The 17,743-nt window shown below is 38.0% G+C and overlaps 1 protein-coding gene across 1 annotated transcript in view; it reads right to left on the bottom strand.

Annotated features, from left to right (window-relative positions):
• Positions 1–1,553: 1,553 nt before the first annotated feature.
• The window catches only part of LOC122562319 (uncharacterized protein KIAA2026-like), a 104,703-nt gene continuing 88,513 nt past the window's right edge, over positions 1,554–17,743 (bottom strand). The window contains exons 6-8 of the mRNA XM_043715189.1: positions 16,819–16,934; positions 13,608–13,792; positions 1,554–5,859 (exon numbers count right to left, since the gene is read on the bottom strand). Coding sequence (XP_043571124.1) covers positions 2,228–5,859; positions 13,608–13,792; positions 16,819–16,934 — 3,933 coding nt within the window. The 3' untranslated portion in view covers positions 1,554–2,227. The remainder of the gene's footprint in view (positions 5,860–13,607; positions 13,793–16,818; positions 16,935–17,743) is intronic.

Raw genomic sequence — 17,743 nt, 5'->3', positions numbered from 1 at the left:
TACAATTTCATTCTTAATCACTTGCTCTAACTGCATACTTTTATAATTCATGTACCAGGAAATTCAACTTAGTAGAATAGGCATTGACAAACGCATCAACTGTAATTTGACATTGAAGAAAAAAAATACAAGCAGTTCTCTTCATTTAAAAAAAAAATTCCTTCAAAAAATAAATTTACGAGACTCTTTGAAGACAAATGAAACATAGTGTTTCAAAACCAGCCTGAAGCAGTATTAAGGGCTGAAAATGTGTTGCTGGAAAAGCGCAGCAGGTCAGGCAGCATCCAGGGAACAGGAGAATCGACGTTTCGGGCGTAAGCCCTTCTTCAGGAATGAAGAAGGGCTTTTTCAGCATCCCTGGATGCTGCCTGACCTGCTGCGCTTTTCCAGCAACACATTTTCAGCTCTGATCTCCAGCATCTGCAGACCTCACTTTCTCCCTGAAGCAGTATTAAGTCAAACTAATGCCAAGTTGAAGCATGCAAATTGTTGTAGGATAATACTGTTACTAATGGGCGAAAGAAACGGCCACAATAAAAATCTGAGACTCAAATTTTGCCAGGACAGGGTCCATCAAGAACAGAACATGTAGGAAATACAATCCCCTACATCATGTTACATAGTCATAAATTAATCATTTTAAGTTTATTTAGTAAAGTCCTAAAATTTTAAGCAAAAAAATCCATGAAGAAATTTTATCATCCCTATATAACATGCTAACACCTTGTGCATATTTATTCACAGATAGGATTATCTACTCAAAATTAAAAACTTTGGGACTCTGTTTCCTGAGTGATTGAATACAAGAGCAGTTTTAGATAAAGCAATGCAGTGAGAGAATTATCTTTTTGCCAAGCGAGGTTAAATTGATGGGTCATAAATGCATGCTCACGCTTTGATTTCTGTTTTAGGAAGCTAAATAATTTTGTACGAAGACAAGAATTTCATTAAAAGGTGTGATACTGGTTTGCAAAAACCTAATCTTATGTAAGAACATATGGAGATAAAAGGTTAATTTTGAAAATTATTTATAAATCAGGACAAAAAGTTATTTTCTTTACAATGTATCAGAAGAGAGTAATGTCCATAATATAGAGAACATGGAGTTATTCTTACAATAGCATTTGTCACATCATACTATCAATAGAAAATCTCCTTGAATAGGTTATAAACCTATGTGTTTATAACACATAAGTTTATAACATAGGTCCAATGTATGATTTAGAATTGTAAATGGCTGGAACACCCACTTTCTTACACCAGCACTTTCTTTCCCTGTCATTATTCACAGCCCCATAATTGCCTGAATATGGTAACTCGGTGTAGAGTAGTTTCACAAGAGATTATAAAAATGGCAGAACAAAAACAAAATGCACAGCTTTACAGGACATCATTCCCCTCAAATATCCAACTGCAATGCAGTTAAGAAATACAGAACCTAAACTACTTAGTCAAATTCTGAGCTAGGCATTACTAGTGGAGATTTGGAATTGGATTAACAGAATTATAATTGAAGAGGGAACTTAATTCAAATAAAAACATAAGATCGGAAGTAACAATTGCACACATTTTTAATCATGCAGATTTGACTGCATTTTTCTAAACACTGGTCCGTAAAAGCTACTAAACAGCTTAAAAACCTATACATTATATAAACAAGAAACAAATAAATTAGCAAAATTCTTTTATACATTCACTTTAGTACAACTTGAGTTCAAAAGTATTTACAACTGTACAACAGACTGAAGTTTCTATATTAAATACTTAAAAAGGAAGCAATAGCATATAAACAAGTCATGTGGGGTTTTTTTGACTGCACTTCTTAAAAAAATCACACTTAAAAGTGGAACATTGCAGCACACCAAAGATATGGACATTGATAACAGGTTGTACTGCTTGTGTGCAAGAAGCTTTTGAGTGCACAGTAAGCAATCACTAAAATTGCTATGCTTTAGTTAAAATTATAAACCAGGAAAATTTACAAGGTCATTCAAATTTGCTGTCTTACAATTTTTAACAATGTTTTTGTACATTGAAATACACAGATTTCACAGGTAAAACACAGGGAAAACAGCTTTGCAGACTAAATAAATACTTGTGCCTCTCAAAACATCTTAGTTACTGTTAATAAGTTGTGCCTTCTCCAAAACCAAAATATAATTAGAGAATGATTTCAATTGTACTGATGGTTCTCATAATCTCAGTTATTTGGACATACAGTTGTAGTTTATAGACTAGAAGATGCAGAAACAGTTCTAGTAGGATCGAGTACTTCTGATGCCTTAACTGATGGAAAGACTACAGCAGGACTTGCACTTGAACTTCCCAAAACATGAGTTAGAGAGGACTTTGATGCCACTTTTGTAACAGGATTAACCACAGTGTTAATAGCATTTAAAACAGCCCCTTCTGGGCTGACCAATAACTTATTGAAAGAAGTGTCTACTGGAAGACCTAGGGCACTCTGGCTTGTAGGGACTTGGAATTTGCATACTGCATTCTGAAGTGAAGGTCTTGCAGTAGGGCCATGTATCGGTGTTGATCCAGATGTAAGTTGGACAGGTCTGGAGACAGCAGTCATTGTTTGTGCAGCACTCTGAACACACAGCGTTTGAAGCAGCTTCTCAGGTGAAACATAAGGAGATGGAAAGGATTGACAATGATGGGTTAAAGCAGATACTATCGTTGTCTTTTGACTTGCAGATGTAACATCAGTTCCCGTATGAGATCCAGGGCTTAAACTTACTGCTCGAGAATTACTTGGTTTCAGTGTATTGGAAATCAGCAGGACATGGCTACCAGATCCAAGACCTTGAGGTGGAACTACAAATCGATGATTGTTAATAACTATTTGAGTCCCTGGTGCTAAAGGTGTACTTGTGTTGATAACTATTCTCTGCCGTACACAAGATTCATTTAATGATTCAGAAACTTTGCTGATAGAAGATGGCACAGTTGCTACAGACTGTATTAGTGAAGTAGATGCCATAACTGTTTTAGGACCGACTGGATGTTTTGTTAAACTCTGTACTGTCGTTTGATGGGCCAAGCTAAGACCCAAAGAAGCAGCAAACACGTTACCAACAGTTGATGCACTCAGCCGAGTAGCTGCTTGCACAGCTGCTGACCTTGGAACAGTACTTGTATTAGTTGGTGATGGAATTGTGTTTGGATTTGGAAAACGAATGACTGTTTGAGAACTATCCTTTGAAAAATGTGCAATTTGTGGGGAAAATGCTGTACTTATTGGTTGAGTGTTTGTTGGTACCAACTTTGAATTGACTGTGTTTGGGTTTGGTAAAGGAGCTGTAATTGGCAAGGGAAGAGAAGTCAATGACTGATGTGACATCTTTGGCTGTGGAGATGCAAGAAGCATTGAGGATGCAAGGTGTTCTGCCTTCACTGTTGAAATGGCAACAGGAAGTCTAGTTGCTAACACCCCTTGATTAGATCCAGAGATATTATCACTTCCTTTAAGCATAGCAGTGGGAAGAGAACCAAATGTTGTAAAAGTTGGCGTTGGCAGAGTTGTACCTGTAGCTGCTGTTGCTACTGTATATGCATTTTGAACACACATTTTGATTCCTGTAGAATTCCTGAAAGGTGGAGAGCTCTGATTTCCCACCACAACTGAAGGACTTGCTGAAGTACTAACACAACTTGTTGGTAATACAGCATTCTTCATAGATAATCCCTCTCCTACTTTTGCAGTCGGCAGAATACTGATTCCTGGAACTTTCTGGATGCTGTTTCTTATAAGGTTTCCCTTTTTAACTTCTTTCATTTGAAATGAGCTGGGCAGTGGATTGCCTTTAATTGGTGTTTCCCCAGTATAAGGTACCAGCACCACCTGATAAGGATCTGAATTTTTCACTGGCATTTGTGTTGTGTTTAAAGGCGTTGCAGGTTGTTGTTGGGGTGGTTTGGTTAATACTAAGTTGGAGGATGAGGACATTGAAGACACAGATGGACTCATGAAGACTAACTTTTGAGGCTGAGCATTTGTGGGTGCCATGCTGACTTGACTTGTGCCACAAAGTGTAGCAGGAGGATTTGGAACCAACAGAAATTTCGGCATTGTAGTTCCAGTCAGGAATGTGCTACCTCCTGACTTATTACATTCAGGTGGTGTTAAAAATAACTGCTTGCCACTTACAGTATCAAGTGAGAATTGCAATGATGGTGCTTGAGTAACCGTTACCTTATTCTGGACTGCACTTTCACTAGATAATCCACCAACAGGTCCACTAACTAAATTCAAGGCATTGTGGCTACTGGCATGCACAGTTGGATTCTCTGAAACAGGTGACAAGACTGTTGGCAGAGGCACAGGTACAACAGGTACTACTCCTGCATTATTCACAGTTTTGCAAGACCCTAACTTAAGTGGTTCTGCACCCAACTGGTTTAGACCTAAAGAAACTGATGAAATGGAATTGGAAACAGGAAGCTGACTGATGTTTGTTAGGGAAGTCTGCGCTGGAACGAGGATAGAGGTCAATGGTGACAATGGTTGTGTTTTTGAGACCACAAAGTTCTGAACTTCCGGTAAAAACGTGAATATTGGTCTTGGAGTAATAGCATTTGGTGAGTTTTGATCAGAGTTGCTTTGCACCTTAACAACGCCTGTGTTTCCGCCACGTGTCATGACTAAAATGGACTGAGAATCTCGTATACATACAGTTTTAAGTTCCTGCTTTGTTTCATTTGATTCCTTTGACTGCTGTGGGTTAAAACTCTGAGCAGTTCCAGTATTACCTGATTTAGTTTGTGTTTTTGTTGGCATTACTGGCTCACTAGCTGTTGATTGACCACCTCTAGCATTTGATGTCATAACTGAAGGTGCTGTAACTTCTGCCCTTCCTTGTGGTGCAATAACTGATGATGCTAAAACATTACAAGATGATACAACTTTTGTTGGCTGACTAACAGAAGTTATTACTGTTGTTAAACTTGCAGTGCTCTTACTCGGCCTTAAATTAGAAATCTGTGATTGCACCTGAACAGATGACAGAGGCTGAAGGTCTACTGTAGGAGAATGGCCTAAATCAGCTGTTTGAGATCCAACTGAAGCTCTTTTCTCCAGCTCCTTTAGTGCCTTGGGCAGACTTCCTTTCTCAACATACCTTCCATCTTGTTGTTGGGCTAATAAATTTTTGGGTACAATAAGTACCTGCTGCATGATCCTCTCTCCAGTCTTTGCATCAATGACAGGTTGGACTGCAATCTTAATCTGGCTGCTACTCAGATCAATTGGCACACAAGATCCATCAGGCATTTTGTACACCATCTGCAGTGGCCCTTTTGGAGATGAAATAGTCGGTAAACATGACTTTGTTGGGCTTGGATGAGGCGCGATTGCAGTTACTTTCTCTTCCGGACTGCTCATCTCTCTCACAGAGGAGGATGTCTGACTGGTTAAGGTCACTTTGTTCCCATTATGTTTTGCAAGTAAGGCTTGAATAGGTTTGGTCCTTTTCTGAACAGCTGATCTTGATACATTAGATATCTCACCTTTTGAAACATCTAACATCATAGAATGTTCATCTGGCTTGTTCAAGTTGGTAACTGATTCAACTGGAAGCCGCACTGTTGCAGATTTTGATTCAATCTCTTGGTTTCTGGGCTCAGAACTGGATGATATTTTTACTGGGCTGTGTCCTGCAGCAGCTTCATTTGTGCTTAATTTCATCTTTTTATTTGGGGAGGATTCTTTGCCACATTCATCAAGATCACTGCATTTCATTTGCCTTTTAGGATTCTTAGAAGTTTGTTTCTGTGTTTCTTTATTAGAACTTTCTCTTCTTATGGGCTTCGGTTTACCTACAGATATCGCCGTGTCAGTCTGCATCATGTCATCTGAAAGACATCAAAATATTTAACACTAAACATTAGAAACATCAATAATATCAGTAGATCAGGATATGTGCACAACTGCACCACAGATAATTATTTAACTATGTTTATGACATGTTAACCATTACGTTGAACAACTACAATAAAGGCTAGTCATGGTAAGGTAATCAGAAAAACTAACCTAACAATTTGGAAGTGATTTACAGATTAGCATGTATAGTATTGTGTTAAGCAATAAATTAGCCAAGAATGTTAACAAGATATTCTTTTATGGGTGTTAAGGTATCGTGTTTATTAAATTAGAGACCATTGTATTACTCAACAGCATGATCATAGCTAAAAATACTGGAAATGCCATTGTCAAATGAATAAAAATGATAGATTATTAATGTCATTTCTGAAAAATCTTTCAGCAGCTCATTTGTTTTAACTAATAGAAGTACTATTTTATTCAAAATTTCTGAAAATTTAGAATGTACAGTTGAAAGCCACCAGCTTACTTCAGGTAATGGAATTCAAGTCAAGTATTGTACTTCTCCTAAAATCCCTACTTTAAAGCAAGTCTTTAAGCAACTCATCTAAATTTGAGCAGATATTTTCCTGTACAAGTTACCATATTAACCTAGTAATATTATAGTAATTTTCTTGATCTGGCTAAGGTGCACATTTTGAAAGTTAGTCACATGCTGTCTAGTTCTCACCACTAAACACAGACTAAAATCTTAACTAGAAATATCACTGAAGTGGGAGATAGACAACCACCACAGAAGACAATGAAAAGCATTTTGTGTGGCTTTTTCCACTTTCATTATCAATTTTTGGCTCAAAAAATTAAAGCTGTGCAATACCTTAAGCAAGAGTGTAACTGTGTACCAACACAACACAAAACTCAGTTAGAGTTAGCTAAACCAATTTTATGTATGTGCCTGAATTAAGTATTAATGATCAGTTTCAAACTGAGCACCAATTAACTTGTCTTCTGCTTCTTAGATGCATATACATCATATAGAACTGCCCCTAAATTGACACCAGCCTCACGTGCCATAATAAAAAGATGATTGAATTGAAGATTAATGCTTTTTCCAAGTCTGATCAGAAGGCTTTGCCAACAATTTAACCCACAAATGAGTAGATCTGGAAACATCTGAATTTAAGAGAAAGCTTCATATTTATTCATTTCTGTGAATTCCATTTCGAAGGATCGTGGACATATTGGAATAGTTTTTAAGAAAAGTCAATGAAGCTATAGTCAACATGATTATGGGAGTCAGTGAGTTTGTAATGGAATCAGTGGCCAGTCTATTCTCAGAAATGGAAACAGAGGATGTCAAGGAAGAGAAGAGAGGAGTTGGAAATGGATCAGGTAAAGGCAAGGGCAGGGTGGAAATTAGAAGTGAAATTGGTAAATTTTTCCAGTTCAGTCACCATTTCTGTCACCTCCACAGGATGCAATGGCCACATAAGTTTCCCCCACCTTGTCAGCACCTCGCAGTGATCATTTCCTTGCAATTGCCTAAGGTGTAACACCTACCCATTTACCTTCTCACTCCTCACCATCCAAGGCTCCAGACATACCTTCCAGGTGACGTAATAATTTACTTGTACTTCAATTAATCAACTTTATTATATTTGCTGCTCACAGTGTGGCCTCCTTTACATTGGGGAGGCAAAATGCAGACTTGGTGAACACTTTGCAGAACACCTATGTCTTGTCCACAAAAATGACCCTGCGCTTCCAGTCATACAGTCATGAATTCATAGAGATGTACAGCACGGAAAGAGACCCTCTGGCCCAACTTATCCATGCCGACCAGATATTCTAACTCTATCTAGTCCCACCTGCCAGCACACGACCCATATTGCTCCAAACCCTTCCTATTCATATACCCATCCAGATGCCTTTTAAAAATTGCAATTGTACTAGCCTCCACCACTTCCTCTGCAAGCTCATTCCATACACGCACCACTCTCTGCATAAAAAAGTTGCCCCTATCCTTTCCCTCTCATCCTAAACCCTCTAGTTCTGGACTCCCACACCCCAGAGAAAAGACTTTGTCTATTACCCTATCCATCCCCTCATGATTTTATAAACCTCTATAAAGGTCACCCCTCAGCCTCCGACGCTTCAGAGAAAACAGCCTCAGCCTATTCAACCTCTCCCTATAGCTCAAATCCTCAAACCCTGGCAACATCCTTGTAAATCTTTTCTAAACTCTTTCAAGTTTCACAACATTTTTCCAATAGGAAGGAGACCAGAACTAATGCGAAAGTGACCTAACCAATGTCCTATACAGCCACAACACGACCTCCCAACTCCTGTACTCAATACTCTGAACAATACAAGAAAGCATGCTTTCTTCACTATCCTATCTACCTGCAACTCCACATTCTAGGAGCTATGAATCTGCACTTCAAGGTCTCTTTGTTAAGCAACACTCCCTAGGACCTTACCATTAAGTGTATAAGTCCTGCTGAGATTTGCTTTCCCAAAATGTAGCACCTTGCATTTATCTAAATTAAACTCCATCTGCCACTTCTCAGCCCATTGGCCCATCTGATCAAGGTCCAATTGTAATCTGACGTAACCTTCTTTGCTGTCAACTACAATTTTGGGTTATCTGCAAACTTATTACCTATACCATTTATGCTCACATCCAAATCATTTATATAAATGAGGAAAAGTAGAGGACCCAGCACCGTTCGTCATGGCAGTCCACTGGTCACAGGCCTCCAGTGTGAAAAACAACCCTCCACCACCACCTTTGGCTTCTACCTTTGAGCCAGTTCTGTATCCAAATGGCTAGTTCTCCCTGTATTCCATGAGATTTAACCTTGCTAACCAGTCTCCCATGGGGAACCTTGTCGAATGCCTTACTGAAGTCCATATAGATCACACTTACCACTCTGCCCTCATCAATCTTCTTTGTTACTTCTTCAAAAAACTCAATCAAGTTTGTGAGACGTGATTTCCCATGCACAAAGCCATGTTGACTATCCCTAACAGTCCTTGCCTTTCCAAATACATGTAACATCCTGTCCCTCAGGATTCCCTTCAACAACTTGCCCACCATTGATGTCAGGCTCACTGGTCTATAGTTACCTGACTTGTCCTTACCACCCTTCTTAAACGGTGGCACCACATCAGCCAATCTCCAGTCTTCTTGCTCCTCACCTGTGACTACTGATGATAAAAATATCTCAGTAAGAGGCCCAGCAATCATTTCCCTAGCTTCCCATGTAGTTCTAGCGTACATCTGATCAGGTCCTGGGAATTTATCCAATTTTATGCTTTTCAAGACATCCAGCACTTCCTCCTCTGTAATATGGACATTTTTCAAGATCTCATAATCTCTTTCCCTACATTCTATATCTTCCATGTCCTTTTCCACAGTAAACACTGATGCAAAATATTCATTTAGTATCTCCCCCATCTGCTTCGGCTCTACATAAAGGCCACCTTGCTGATCCTTGAGGGGCCCTATTCTCCCCCTAGTTACCCTTTTGTCCTTAATGTATTTGTAAAAGCCCATTGGATTCTCCTTAACTCTATTTGCCAAAGCTATCTCATGTCCCCTTTTTGCCCTCCTGATTTCCCTGCTAAGTATACTCCTACTGCATTTAAAGTCTTCTAAGGATTCACTCTATCTCTCCTGTCTATACCTGACATATGCATCCTTTTTTTTCTTAACCAAACCCTCAACTTCTTTAGTCATCCAGCATTCCCTATACCTACCAGCCTTTCCTTTCACTCTAACAGAAATAGGTACATCCATATACTGAATCTGAAAATTTTCTTATACGTTCCTCTCCATCTAAACCCTTGAGAGAGAGAGCGCGCACCAGAGACAGAGAGTGTGTGAGAGTGAGCGAGAGAGCGTGCGGGCTTTTCTGAAATCAGGAAGCATGAAAGTTTCCCAAACACATTACTGCTTCTTAATTTTTTTTTGGAGGTTTCCTCCCTATATTCAGCCTGATTAATTTGGTGTCTGGAATCTAATAGTGGTGGTAAAAGATAGCAGTGGAAGTTGTTATTTACGCAAAGGCTGGAGAAAGGATCATACAGCAAACCCCAAAGACTGAAAGATGGAAGATATGCATTTGGAGTTAGTAGTTACTGGGTAGCTTGCTAATATATATTCCAATTCATGCAACATACAGCTTTATTATATTAACTAAATGGCCATCCCTTCTCATCTGTGTCGTTTGGTCATCCACTCCAATATTATCTCCTTTCTAGTGGTTCTGATGTTTTAGATTTTTCAAATTTAACCTCTGAATCAACCCAACCCACCTGTTATGGAAGTTACGATTACCCAAAGAAATGGAAACGTTACGATACTCTAGCTGGATACTGCTAGATGTAGCAGGCTAAAAACTCAAACTTACAGCTACATTTTTAAAGGTTGTTGTGAAATTAAACTGAAGCCACAAACCACTTACCACCCAAATGATTGATTTACACCATTCCCACCCACCCCACACTACCACCCATTATCCTGCAAAGACACATAGGTGGGGTCACATTGCTTAGAAAATAACTAAGTAACCAAATATTTCTCACTGCCCACGGGTTAGTTTCCTCATCCCATATTCTCTAACCAATTTGGGAGTCAAACCAAGTACCTTAAAGTTAGGAAGATATTGTACTGCACGGAAGTCATCCTATCAGTTGTTAGAACAGACAATTAAAATGCACTTGAGAAAGATCTATGCAGTGTACCAGGGCTACTTGCAATCACAGCTTTGCAGCCACAGGAAGGCTGAAGCCTACTCCCAAGTTTGCTCCAAAATAAGCAATGTCACTGACTACCCAGTCAGCAGTTATTGTATCACTGATAAAAATGAGTAACTATCAAGCTCCTAAAAAAATCTGCCATATATACATCCATAGCCTCTTCAAAACAAAATTCTGATATGTTGTGGCAGGAAGTTAAAACAATTGAATGATTTCTTGACTTAAATCAGCAAGTCCCATGTATCATCACATTAAATTATTAAATCAATGTTTTGCACATGCTAACCTCAGAAGCCAATTCTCAATGTATGAAATATGTTGGGAAGTCTGAATAATGTAAATTATAAAATTAAATTGAAGATTCAGATGGAAAGAAGCGTAATCTCCAAACATTTTGCATTATGAATGATTTACTACAGAGGTGTGAAAGACAAATGGGTGAGCATAAAACCAGAGGTTTTGTTAAAAAAAAAATCATTGTTACTTAAATGTACCCCAAAGTGGTAATGATCATTTCAACATAACATCTTTTCATCAGCCCAAATATTAGCTGTCACTGGAATAACCACCAACTACATTTATAGTCTTTCAACAACTAGGGTTTTTCGGGATTTGAAGGCAGTCAATAACCTTTTTATAGAGTAAATTATAATAGCACCAAAGTTTGCAGCTACTGCGGAGTTATCCAGAAACTTTATTATGAAATGATGTATAGACACAATTTCATAATATTAGAGAAAAATGTCTGCAATCATTTGCGATCAAGCAAAGGCAGAAATAGTCTAGCCTCCAAGCTATCATGGTTTCTGTTCTTTACTTGGAAAGCTGCTCCAACTTTTAGTAATAGCACAGGAACTTGTGAAGACATTGGGGGGGTTGGTGGTGTCCAGACTACAGGGCATAGGTTTAAGGTTGAGCAGGGCAAGATGTAAAAGGGATCTAAAGAGCTACTTTTTCATGCAGAGGGTGGTGCGTATATGGAATGGATTACCAGAGGAAGTAATGAAGGCTGGTACATACAATTACAGCATTTAAAAGGTATCTGGATGGGAATGTCAATAGGAAGGGTTTCGAGGCATATGGACCAAGTGGTGGCAAATGGGACTAGGTTAATTTAAGATGACTGGTCGGCACGGACAAGATGGACTGAAGGGTCTGTTCCTAGTGTTTCAATCCGTAATTTTGTAAATAACTTCTGTTTGTTTAAAACCGGGCAGTTGAACCCGCTAATTCACTCCGGGATTATCCACTATGCATTTACCTAAATCAAATAGCAAAGTTATGGCCTGGGCTACCTGCTTAAGAATGTTTTGAGGGGTCGGGCCTGTTCCATAACTTTGTGTTGCCAACTTTCAAACAAATGCCATCTGTAAATTTGCTAACGGCACCACTGTAGTGTGACAGATACTCAACATTGATGAGTCAAAATACAAAATGGAAATAGAGGACTTGGTGGTGCAATGAGAACAACCTCCCTCTCAATGTCAGCAAAAAAAAAAACTGATCACTGACTTCAGAAAGAAAGGAGAACACACCCCCATCTACATCAACGGAGCAGAGGTTGAGAGGATGGAAAGCGTCAAATTCTTTGGAGTGACTGTAACTGACCACCTGTCCTGGACTTCCCACGTAGATGAGACGGACAAGAAGGCACAACCCTTCTTTCTCAGGCAGCTTAGGCATGTCTGTAAGGACCCTCACCAACTGCTATACATGCATGACTGAAAGCATGCTGTCCGGGTATATACTAGCCTGGTATGGCAATTGTTGTGTTCAGGACCTTAAGAAACTACAGTAGATGGTGTGCACAGCCCAAACTATCAGGGAGCCAGTGTTCCATTCATGGACTCCGTTTACACAGCTCGCTTCCGCAGGAAGACTACCAACATTATCAAAGACCCATTGCATCCTGGTAATGGTCTTCTACGATCTCTTGTCGGACAGAAGATACACACTGACAAATTCAAGAACAGCTTCTTCCCAGACATTATTTTTCTGATGAATGGACTCTCTAGCCTCAAATAATGCTGATCTTGCTCATACTGATCTCACCTAACGTACACCCCATGTAATGTAACCTGTATACCTCTAATTCTTTTGATCTGTACACCCTTCCTTACTATGATCTGCCTGAACTGCACATAAACAAAGCTTTTTACTGTAATTCATTACATGTGATAATAAAGCAATCAATTTCACAGGCTGTGAGAGGCTCAACAGACCACAAACACACAGTTGACTTAATTTAAACATCTCAGCCCACAATCACCAAAGAGAGACTTTGCATCTTGTTTAATTCAGTCACCATCACACATAGCATTCCTTGCTCTTGTGGGCTTGATAAAATCCGTCCCCATTATCCCCAAAGCTACAACTTATTTTTGTAAAGCAAAAATATTGCTACATATTCTAAGGAACAAGGTCTAAACCTTATTAGAGGGGAATTTCAGGAGACAGAATTGAATTTGCTCACATCAAATCTACAATCTGAGTTCTGCAAGTGCCACTGACAGACATGTATTAAGATGTAGGGAGAAAGGTAAAAGTATGAGCAATTTCCAATCATTTGCAGATTAAGATTATCTTCAGTAGTTGACAATGATGCTAACATTCCAAGAATGAATAAACCGATTTCTTATGTTACTATGAAACCATGATCAGCTGTTGCAACTAATCAGCCATGAAGGCACATGATCTGTGGGATTCTGAGTACAGTGAACTGTTTGGAACTTATCTTTGAACATTTTTTGTATCCAATTTCTGAGATGGTTCTAAGGTTGAATACAAGGTAATAGGACTTAAACCCTCTTAGTTTTACAACAGCCCTTTTTATCATACCTGGAACGATGTGCAAATTTTATTAATGTATGTTTTCAGACCAAATAACTACACAAAGGTCCATCATTACTTACAAAGGAACAGAATTCTGCTAAATAATTTAGCTACAACTGTTTCATATGAATTTTGTGCTTGACTTATATTTGATCTAAATTCAATGCTAAAAAGATTAAAATACCTATTTCAAAGCATTCTTTTCTAATTATTTCTTGATGGTCAGCAAAATTTGAAGATCCTGCTTCATTTGGACATAGGTCTTTCATAAGCTCTCCATCCACTTCTTCACTAGGCATGGTGTCTCGAAGGAACACATCATTGTCCGGCTGTTTTTTAAAGTCATCAAAGTCTTTCTTCATTCGAGCCCTTGAAAAGATTTTTTAAAAATGAAGTTTTATTAATTAGACTTTCAGATTGCTAGTCAATATATAAATAATTCATTTGTTTTCGACAAAGGTGGGTAACTGAGAAACAAAGATGCATAGCGCAAAGTTGAAGATGAAATATCAAACATCTGAGATCTTCAAACAATGATGATTGAGTTCAGGAAAATATGAGAAGAAAATGAGAGGGTATTATTGTAAAAATTGACAAACAGCAACGACAAAATAAAGTGTGTGTTTCTGGATGAAAATAAGAAAGGGTTGCGATCAAAAAGCTAGGAGAACTTCCTGCTCTTCGTATAGCGAGGCCCTTAATGTCACAGGCTCAGTCTAACATCTTTTATGAACAGGACAACACTATCAAATGCATGTTTTGCTGCAATTTCCCCAAACTTGCGTATTGCACATAGTCTGTCATATAATTTTGTCAGATCAACATTCTCTAAGTCAGGGCTTCTCAACCCTTTTGCATGAGTGCCCTTCCTGAATTATAAAAATTCCACACATTTTCATAACACAACAAAAATTAGATATGCACAGGCACGATAGGTTTCCTCTACGCAATACAAGTCCAGGAAAGTTGACTGACTCTTTACAGGAGTACAAATGATGCTGTACTTCAACCTGAAGGAACAATTCCCTCTGTACTCCATGTAACATTATCAGGAATCTATTTCTAAAGAGCAAGAATAAGATTATGCCACAAAATGTACAGAAATCCTAACCAGCTCACAGATCTCAAAATTGCAAGTGGGTGACCCAGAACCACCACCAGAAAGTTGGCATTTAGTGATAGCTCTGGAATATTGCCTACATCAAGCACCACAATCTCTAGCATTATTTGAACTAAAAACAAGCATTCATTTGTTTAGAAAGAATCTATTACTATATAAAACATAATTTATGGAAAGATTTAAAGGTGTCCACTTAAAGTTAGGATGCATGCATTAAAACAATTAAGATGATACACAAACTGTATTTACAATCCTGTAATAGAAGTAAAATTGCTTAACATGTTTGGCAAGATTCTTAATAGTTGGGTTTATTAATTGAAAATATATCAAGAAACCAACTAATTAGTTAAATTTACACACATTTGTAACTTTGCTCTATTAACAGAAACTGCATGTATTGTATAAGAAGTAAATTTAAAACAATGACTATCAAATACAATCATCAAATATTCTTTGCTCATTAGATAAATATTTACATTTCCAGACTGACTGAGATAAAAGAAATATCTCAACACTTAAAGTTAATATTTGAAAATTAATGGTATAATGCAAAATGAGAAATGACCACATTTGAACAGGTTGTCAGTCTGTCACTTAATTCATCAGAATCATTGTGCATGCTATTCTTTCAGACAAAATAGTTTTAAAACGTTGGTCTGCTCCTGGAGATGCAATCAAACAAATCTATTTTCATGTCATAAAAAAAATCTACAAAATATTCTTGATACTGCATTCCTATTTAAAGCTGGGCAACTTTCTAAAACACTGCATGGGCTGACTGGGAAATCATTCACGGATATCAGCCGAGTGTAGAATTTAAATTGGATGCTCAAAAAAAAAAACAAATACACCAAACATAGCCGTCAAGATTAAGAAGCTCTTTGCAACACGCTGACATTTTTGTGTATCAATTCCTTTATTTCATTAAGTGGTTACATGAGCAACATTCACTGCTTTCAGAAGGTTGTCTCACTGTGACACAATATGCAAACGGAAAAGACATAGAAATATATCACTTAAGAGAAAAGGGGGTGTACAGACTTTTGAGTCTTCCTCTGTCATTCCACAAGTTCATGACTGATAAGGCCTGTGGTCTGAACTCTACTTTTCTAACTTCATATGTATTTCATTCATAGCTCCTCATACCTATGGTTAACAAAAATTGATCAAGCCCAGATTTCAAATTAGCAATCAACCTAGCATCAATTACCATCTTCCCAAATCTCTTAACATTAACTCATCCCTCTCTCCACTAACTGGCTAAGGCTAAACCAGATTGTTGGCAGTCAGAGCACTATATCTGAACCAGAAATAAACTGGCAATCACATTTCCACATCCCACTCTGCCTTGCCTCAGCTGATTGGCTGTTGAAACCAAATCCATGCACATTACCTCTGCAGATTTCAGGGGTACTATTAGCTGGCATCTCATGTTCAACCCTTTCTAAACTGGAGGACTGCTAAAAGTTTGTCCCCTATTCACAAGTCCTCATACGCTCAAAAACCTACACCGACTTTCTTTTAAGAAAGAATGGTAACTTCAAAACCATTGTCTTTTTCAAATTCTGCTGCACTTCCATATTCTTCTCAAACCTGACAACTCCAAAATATCTGTACTCAACTAATTCTGATCTGGAGTCTCTCCAATTTTAAACATTCTTGAATGCCTAGTTTAAACCTTCCCACCTTTGTGATTTGCCCGAATATTGCTTTGCAGTTCAACGTCAAAATATGTTTTATAATTCTTTTGCACGAAATGTCTTGGGACATTATGTTAAGGTGCTGTTGCTATTACAGAAGTGACTTTCAAAGGTTTGAATCAGCAAAAATTTCCATCCTGATTATTATTGCCTACTTTGAAATTAATGTACATATATGGATACTGTTGCAGGACAAGAGTTTCAGAGGTACGTTGTTGAAATTTGAGATGACCACAAAAACAATTAAATTGGAGACTAGAAATATGTTTTTCTAAGAAAGTGGAATTAATGCACCCACAAACTGTTACTAAAGCAGAGACAATGCATTCTCTCAGAACAAAAAATAACTGCTTGAAAAATAATATTGAATAGTTTGGGAAATGGGATGGAGGATGGATTAAATGGAGTGGAGAACAATAATACTCGAGAAGAAATCTGTTTCTATGCTGCAACATATGATGGTTGTATGAAGACAAAGAGAATTGAAAGTTCTCCTCAGCCTGATTAATTATCTTCTATAACTGCTAGAAAGGGTGAAGACAGGACGACAAAAGGAACACCAGTACAAAAATTACCGATTTCTCTGATGGGCTTTGATTAGTTTTTGTTCCCATGGCAACAATTCATTCAACAGTCGTCCTAGGGTACCATGCAAATCTTTTAAAGCTTGTCGTCTGTAAAACCATTTTTCCTGTAGATAAAAAAGATGATTCTCACATTATACAGTAATAATTAACTCCAACATTCCATCATTACTCGACAAGCTCACCTTTTGACACCTAATACTTTAGAATATTTGAACTGACATTTCTGATTTACTAATCTGTATTTCTCTGTACTGCATCGCTACATTTTTTTAAAATTAAAGTTTATTTCTAAACTCCACACCATTAACTTTTGGGCACAATAGCATTTCAAAGAGTAATGAGGAACATATTCATAAATTTACTAATTATTGCAATTAATCTTTTTGCATTATAAATTAATTTTTCCTTAACTGTCTAGAGAACTTCTATAATTAGAGAATGGTTCAATTCTCACCTTGTGCTCCTAAGGAATCAAATATTCCAATGTCAAGAAGACAATACAAACACAAATGAACCCCAAATTGTTAATAGCCTTTGCCAAAGCACATCTGACAGTTTTATTTCTGACACCAGCCAAGCATGACAGTGAGCAAGATCAACTGCAAACAAGTGCTGACTTTGTGTCAAGAGGTGTAGCATATGATCTGAGGTTACAGAAATAATTTAGTATAGAAGGACAGAATTAAACAAAGTTTTAACTCATCAGTGGAAGCTAAATTTATATGTTGTGGTTCTGTTCGCCGAGCTGGAAATTTTTGTTGCAAACGTTTCGTCCCCTGTCTAGGTGACATCCTCAGTGCTTGGGAGCCTCCTGTGAAGCGCTTCTGTGGTGTTTCCTCCATTTATAGTGGCCTGTCCCTGCCGCTTCCGGTTGTCAGTTTCACACACTGCAGCACACCAGAACTGCAAAAAG

Source organism: Chiloscyllium plagiosum, chromosome 2, assembly GCF_004010195.1.
Source record: "Chiloscyllium plagiosum isolate BGI_BamShark_2017 chromosome 2, ASM401019v2, whole genome shotgun sequence".
Classification (NCBI taxonomy): domain Eukaryota; kingdom Metazoa; phylum Chordata; class Chondrichthyes; order Orectolobiformes; family Hemiscylliidae; genus Chiloscyllium; species Chiloscyllium plagiosum.
This window is presented reverse-complemented; position numbering and strand designations above follow the sequence as displayed.